At 40.9% G+C, this 7,863-nt stretch overlaps 1 protein-coding gene across 2 annotated transcripts; it reads left to right on the plus strand.

Annotated features, from left to right (window-relative positions):
• LOC129723228 (serine/threonine-protein kinase pakF) lies at positions 1-7,856 on the plus strand. 2 transcript variants are annotated; one of them, XM_055677303.1, is made up of 7 exons: positions 4-211; positions 559-882; positions 1,020-2,361; positions 2,414-3,531; positions 3,595-4,565; positions 4,645-4,746; positions 6,943-7,856. In XM_055677303.1, exons 1-7 carry the CDS (start codon positions 204-206, stop codon positions 7,320-7,322), a joined length of 4,245 nt encoding a protein of 1,414 aa, XP_055533278.1. In that variant the 5' UTR covers positions 4-203; the 3' UTR covers positions 7,323-7,856. The 2 variants fall into 2 exon arrangements, with proteins under 2 accessions (XP_055533277.1, XP_055533278.1); XM_055677302.1 differs by having other exon boundaries at positions 1-211; positions 4,645-7,086.
• The last annotated feature ends 7 nt before the right edge of the window (positions 7,857-7,863 follow it).

Raw genomic sequence — 7,863 nt, forward strand, 5'->3', positions numbered from 1 at the left:
CGTTGAAATCGTTGATATACAACAAAAGATTCGTTACAATTTCCTTATTAAAAACCGATTCTACTTAGTGCCGTTTGTGTCTTTTTGTGTAAATGTTTTAATGCCCATTACGACAAAACAAATATATGATTGTTCGTAAAATCAGTGAATAAGTGCTCGACAATATTTATCCGTGTTTTATTCTATTTTTCATTTTTTAAACAATGGAAAGGTAGGTTCGCAAAAACATATGATTCGTGAAATATTACCTGTAAAATTGTTTGAGTTTTACGGCAACAATTCTCTGGAAGCGCGCTCAATTTTGGACACATGCGCATTAGCCACCTACTATATTCTTTTCTTACGGTTATCGATTTTCGAAATGTTTATTCTGTCAAAGACCTTCTTCCCGAGAAGTTGGTGTCATACTTTTATCGGTTTTATTTTTCACAAATCATCTTTGATTCTGTACTATTGGATTTGGTGAACTCAATTCGATAAAATAATGTGGAAAATAGGCTATAAAAGTATTTGGCCTTAGCGAGACCAGATGGTTTAAAAGTATTAATTGTTCAACAGCCAAAAAGCATCAAACAACAGCCTTCGATTCGAAACACCTCCAAAATCGACTGTCAGCCGGAGAAATTATCCTCAGAACTGCACCTTAGAAAATCAGCAACAACAGTCGGACGTTTCATCTCCGAGGCTACAGAACTCCGACTCCGGTAAAAGCAGACGCTTCATTAGACGTGACCAGCTGCCTCGGGCTATTTGCACAACCAGCAAAAAAAGTGTCCTGTTTCGACGTCGTAGGCTAGCTGATGATGAGACACCAGCACACAAAAAGGCTGCAGCGGGAGGATTGAAGCCGTGTAACGTTTTCTCTCCACTTAACAAACTAAAGTAAGTTATGTGATTCACTTGTTTTTCAACCAGAAGACCCAATTATTTAATTTAGTTTTAAATGATTTCACGAATTAACTTCATCGTTGGGCTTAGACTCAAAGATTAATTCTAGGTTTCTTTCAATTTTATTTTAGAACACTCCAGCTAACAAATTCTGGCTCCGACTGGCGCAGCTTTTTTCGTAACTCATTCGAAGTTAACCAGAGTTTTCCGCGACTTCCGAAGATTCGAGCGCGATGTGAAGATCCCCACGTCTTTTTGAGTACCCCGCTTCGGTTGTACCGGAGCCCAGTTGTCTCCAGGAGAACCCAAAATAAAGCAGCCGTATTAACCCCGGCCATGGATCGCGTTCGAGTGGATGGTGCCAATGGATTGCGATTTACTGCATTCCGTCCTAAAGGTTGCATCTCCCATGGGGTCAACTCTCCGTACAATAACTCGTACGTGGCCTCTACGTCGGAATCGATCAATCGGCTGCCAAAAACTGGCATTAATCCCAACAAAGCAGTCTTCACGATCGACGCAAAAACATCACAGATATTGATTGTCAATCGAAATGCCTGCGATTTGCTAAGATATAGTTCAAAGGAATTGTGCGAAATGCAGTTCGCTAGTCTACTGCCAAACAAGAATAAAATGCATGTGTCTGCGTTGGCCGAAGGTCAACTCAACAGCGAGGACGGAACCGTGATCATACTTAGTGGAAAGGTTGTAGAACTATGCACAAAAACCGGTGAACATGTAGCCGTTTCCCTGTGGGTAAGACAAATTGACAACGAATCTCGCTGTCTTGCAGTGGCAGAGCCAGTGGAAAGGCGGGTCGCACAATTGTTAGTAGATAAAAGTGGCTACGTGATTTCCGGTGATTATGAAGCTCTTCTGTTGTTCCAACTTGATTCTTTGGAAAAGTTCAGCGGAATGGATGTTGCTCGCCTAATACCAGCAATTCAACTACCGGATGTCGACAGTAGTATGATTGCGAAACACATCCGGAAACAGAAAGCAACTGGAAAAACGGCAGAAGGAGTTGCCTTTCCGCTGTGCCTAATGATTGCTCATCACGATCCTTCCGTAGCATCGGATACTACCGATAGCGGGCTATCGAATCCGAACCAGTTATTTGTGATTACCATATGGGTTTTCACCAATCTGTCCGGGTTGATCGTGATTGATGAAAACTCTATTATCGAATCGTGCAATCATCATTTCTCGATGTTGATGTTTGGCTACCCACAAAACAAAATTATTGGAGAACATATAAGCAAACTGTTACCGAATTTTGGTCAAGAATGCGACTATCTTGGGTTTATGAATCGTAGCCGAAATGCGACGCTCTCCTCGCTCGATAATGACGAGTCAGAAACGGAGACAGATCATGTGGATTTTGAAAATAAGGATGAATTTATACACAATGCTATCAACAATATGAAATGTGCTTCAGAAGGGATAAGTAGTCCAGTTGTTGAAACTAGAAAGGTGAGATTTGTTTTAGAGATGAAAACTAATTTAAAATTTAAAATATTTTCAGGTTTGTCTAGACTTTACAGCGACGTCCACTAGTAGTAATCGTTCAGATAACAACTTAAACAATAAGTCTATTTCACTGGTAAGCGAATCTCAACAACAAAAACATTCTATACCGGACGATGCAGGCAAAACAAATTCAAAAGAATCGAACGAATCCACTGGCCTATTCAGTGCGATAGTGGTTACCTCTGCTCCAGAAAATCTCCTATATTTGGAAAGTGATAGTGAAAATGATCGGAACTTCGCAAATTCGACCAACTGTAATGTCCAGAAATCAGTGCCAATTGCGCAAATAGCACCGGCAGTAGCAAGCACAAAGGAGGCTCTGATTAGGCCCCCTGCACTTGAGGATTGCTCCAACTTGCTGGATTGTGAACTACTTACGCCTGTTAATGACACGTCCAAGAGTTTGAACATGCTAAGCAGCTCAAAAGAAATTGAGAAAAATAACACCTCCAATAGTAGTTTCTCGAAAGATCATTTGTACACCACAGAAGATATTAACGCAGGTCTGCTCAAAAATTCGTCAAGTCGAGACTATTCTGCATCGCTTAGTGCTCCTCCGACCGCTACAACGCCCCGCTATGTAAAACCTTACGAATTATCGAAAGCTATGGTTACTTCTACGCCCGATCAGAACAAGCGTCACTCGGTTCCGGCTGTAATCTCCAATGCTGCACAAACAGTCCACCGCAAAGCAACCTACATGGATGGCAAATATCGCGGAGAGGCGATTCACTACGACGGGAATGTGATTGACATTCTGTACACCATATCCAATCACATGTTGCCATGTGGCAGGAAGGTGTACTGTATCTGGGTCAGCCGTGATCCTGATTCATCGTACAATAATCTCGAGGACGAGGAAGATAAACATCAAAATCTTACGCTTACGTTCAACAGCATCACTAGCACAATCGACAACTCGCTTGGGCAGGCAATCAAAAATACTGCAGCAGCAGCCCAGCAATCAACGGATCGTCCCAATTCGGCGTCCAGAATGTCACAATGTGATGAAGATTTAACACATGGCGATTACAGTAAGTTTTACACTTTGGTGAAGCACATCGGTAAGGGCGCATACGGGTATGTGAAGCTGAGTTACCGCAATTCGGATAGGTAAGTAATAGAACTTTACTTTTACAAAGGTCTAAGTTATTGTGCGATTTAATCCACCTTCAGATTGCTGGTGATATCGAAATTTATTCTGAAGGATAAATTGGTTCCGCAATTTATGATATCAACAGAGGATAAGCGAGAGATCCCAATGGAAGTGTACCTGTTGATGCATGTGAAGCATCCGAATATTGTCAACATGTTCGACTGGTTCGAAAACGACAAGTTCTTTCAGGTGGTGATGGAAATTCATGGATCAGGAATGGATCTGTTTGAGTTCATCGATCGAAGGCCAGTGATTACGGAAAAACTAGCATGTTTCATCTTCCGCCAAATTGCGAACGCTGTTGCCTTTCTACATTCACTCAACATTCTGCATCGGGATATAAAGGATGAAAATGTGATAATTGACCACAACTTTCATATCAAGCTAATCGATTTTGGGTCGGCCACCTTCATGCAAGAGGGTCAGCTATTCTCTACGTTCTACGGTACAACTGAGTACTGTAGTCCGGAAGTGCTTGCTGGTAATCGGTATTCCGGTCCCGAACTGGAGATGTGGGCTTTAGGTGTGACGTTGTACGTGTTGATGTTCTTCGAGAATCCATTTGTGGATGTTGAGGAAATTCTACAGTCTGAGTTAATTATTCCCCATGAGATAAGTGAGGAATTAGAATACGTTCTGCTCTCGTTGTTAGATAAAAATCCGAAAACACGAATCACTATCAAGGATCTGCTTGAAACCGAGTGGATGGTACAAGAAATCAACTCTAGTCAATTTAATTTTGCCAAGATTGTTCCATGTGAACCCAACGAGACAAATCCTGAGAAGTACTATATGGACCCAAACGTGTGCTCCAGCCAGACGGGTCTGTCAACTTCACCGCATAGCCTTTCACTGGTGGACGACGTAGATGGGGAAGATGAAGACGAACATGCACACATGGACGATTCGTTTATCATCGATCCAGACGAAATGCTAGACGACGACATCTGCCCGCTGTCGCATGATGATGAGATGCCACAGGACAGAAGCGGTACGACTGCAACTGTTCTAAACTCGCAAAGTGCCGAGTGCCTTCGGATCAAATTATATCTTTCTTCATTTTGTTTTAGGTGACCAGCTCCTGTCGACCGGGCTCACAAGTCTATCATTGAAAGAGCCAGATGGAACGTGCGTTAGTCTGGTGGATACTACCCATGCAATCCATCCATCAGGTAATAAAACGATTTCCGGCAGTTCTGTGTCCTACTATCCAGGCAGTGGTATTGGTAACCCTTTGTTTGTAACGTCCTTACCGTCGTCTTCTGCTGACTTCGTCCCAGCACCTGTATCTAGCAGCAGTAAACCCGATCATTACGGTTCTTTCCTATCGACAGCAAATGCTTCCACTTCCCGTAATATCTCACCCAATTTATTAACCAATAATTCTACTTCTTCTACAAAAATCTCCGCTAGCATTAGTAATAGTAGTACCGCTACCACTAGCGCAGTTAGTATTAGTAATAACAGGATACAACTAGTTGAAGGTGACACTGGTAGTAATAATAGTAATAGTAGTGTAGCCATGCAGGCCGCACGCTCACTTCCTCTGCGACCTACCTACCACAATCTATCGACTACGGTCGTTACGAGACATTCGTTCTGTGACGTAGATTGTCTCGCGGCACCTCCTGTCAATTGTACCTACTCAGTGTTGAATAGCAGCAGCAGCGCAAACACGATCAGTAGTTTAAATCTAGACGAGGACAGCAGTAGTACTTTAAATACTCCGACAACCTGCTCATCCTACTCTGCTGCTGCCGTAGCTACTGCGGGTTCAATACAAGCAGCTGCGGGCATAAGCGAGGGTGCTGGAACATCATCGGAAATTCCGTTACTACCGTCCACTCTGTCACCCCTCCTGCAGCATAGGATTATTTTCAGAGACGAATCACCACAATATCTGCTGGACACGTTTTATCAATATGCCGCTTCGTCATCTTCAACCAGTCCGTGTAGTTCACTAACCTCATCTAAATCTGAAAATAATATCTTCGACGGAACGTTCGCTACGTTTAACTCAATCTACGATGTGGTTAGTCTGCACGATGTCAGCGATACTAGTGGGGGTACTTCTGGTCTACAGTTTCCAGCCTATGCAATGAACGATCTGTCTAAACCACACGTTCTAAACAATTTGTCTAGTGCTGACCTTGATATGCGGTTAGAGAGAAAGTAGTGCGAATAATTAAACTAGTTACCACTAAGGTATGATGCAGCTTAACTGAGTTAATGTGACGGGCACTGCTATCAGGAGCTGGTCTCTTGAGTTTATTTCGGTTGTCGCGTAAATGCTTGTTCCGGTGGAGATCTAGAATAACATACATATTATGATCAGATTTTAAGCGCATTGTAGAAGCATCACTTCCTGCATGAGGTACAATTTCGTATGAGTGCACAATTTTGATCCTGTGCATTATTTAGCGTACGTGGCACTTTAACTTCACGCGAATAGAAAACTACAGACAAATTTGTTTTTAAAGTTCCTACACTGGACTACTATCAGAATCGGATCGATTAAGCTATTTTAGCAACTAGACAATCTATCGTTGTTTTACCCGGACTAGCAAGGCTAAACAAAATCGAATGATGTTTAAAAATATTGCATCCCTAATCTATGTTTATCGATTTTTCTAGACCCCCTAGTCAAATCGCTTTCCACTATTTAATGAACAGAAAGAAAACGAAAATTTTGGTTTTCAAAATAATACCATAAGAGTACATAGGTAAATATTTCCATAGCTATTACATTAATACGTGCAACTCTATAAGGCATGGATAGGGAAGTTCCAATATTGCTTCGATGTTTACAATACCCAACTGCGATGAGGAATATAAACCACGTTTTCAATCACCAGATTATTTAACTAAGGGAAGAATATGAAATAATTTCTCAGCACCACAGTCATGTAGTAACAAAAATAGCATTGAAAAGTCTTGTTAATAACCAATAGCTGATACACTCTTAAATCAATCCAAATAAATGGACAGCAGTTATAGAAATATCACCTAATCACAAATGTTCAAATAACCGATCAATGTCATTGTCAATGTACTTAGGAAAAGTGCGAAGCTACCCTTAGTCTTAGCTAACCAAGAAACCCTTTAGTATAGACTACCTTTAGTTGCCGAAGTCATTTGTTTTTGTCTTTTCAATCGTGTATGTATCATGCAAATCTGTCATAGTTTTACCCCTATACTTTGATTTCATAATCAAAATCATTGGATTTTTTCGAAATTAATGACAGCTTTTTTCTTCTCGTTTCTTTTTTTGTGCTTTTTCTTTCTGCTATTTTTTGCGCTCTGTGGCAATTATTTGCTTTTTTGGTTTTTCTTTTGTTCTTCTTTTTTCGACACGTATCTCTTTCCAGAAACACTAGATAATTGTGATACGGAAAGTGAAATTATACTGGTAGTATTGGACGACGATGATGACGACGTAGACGGAAGCGGTCGTTCAGCGGTCGAAAAGACTAATGTTCTATCCAGTAGAAGAACAGAGAGTTCGTACAGTTCCCCGAGTAAAAGCAATCGGCATCGACGTCAGCAGCAGCAAAGGGAGCAACACGCTTGGGAGGCGTATAAAGCTTCACCAACCTCTATTAGTGATCAGCGCAAACAAATCAGTAGAATTGAATCCGATGCAAGCGACGAAGTTGATTACTCAAATGATAGTTTCGAGGAGGATGATGATTGTGAAACTGATGTCGGAATTGAACCTGCATTAGATGATGATGCGAACGTAAGTTGAAATATGTATATTTTTCTAATTTGACTCAATAATCTGCAATTGCCTGTTAAATTTGACGGGAAGAGATTAGTTGCGTGTCTGCAGACACAAGTAGCTCGATAGTCGAATGAAACCAAAAATTCAACAAACATTTGATACTCACGGTGAGGTGCTCACATTAAGAAAGTAAGATATCACACACCGACATAGATTAAGTTCCTATTTAGCTGCAGAGAAACAATCTATCAATTTTTAGGACAATGATAGGATGGTACGTTAACAGAACGCTAACAATTGTAGTATCAGTAATAGTAGCCAAACACAAGAACACGCAGAAAACAGAGCACACAGAAGATTATAATGTACTGGATTATATATTATATATCATTGTTGAACATATTATTAATTTTAAGTACTAGATTACAAACAAGCAATGATGATAGAGCAGAGCATTTCGAGCCGAATGAAAGCAGGCACCTTATAGCAAATTAAATAATTGTCGTTCTCAATTGTAAATAAGATGTCCCGCGAGTAGCAATTTATGCAGTTTTGAAATGTGTTT

Source organism: Wyeomyia smithii, chromosome 2 (genome assembly GCF_029784165.1).
Source record: "Wyeomyia smithii strain HCP4-BCI-WySm-NY-G18 chromosome 2, ASM2978416v1, whole genome shotgun sequence".
Classification (NCBI taxonomy): Eukaryota; Metazoa; Arthropoda; class Insecta; order Diptera; family Culicidae; genus Wyeomyia; species Wyeomyia smithii.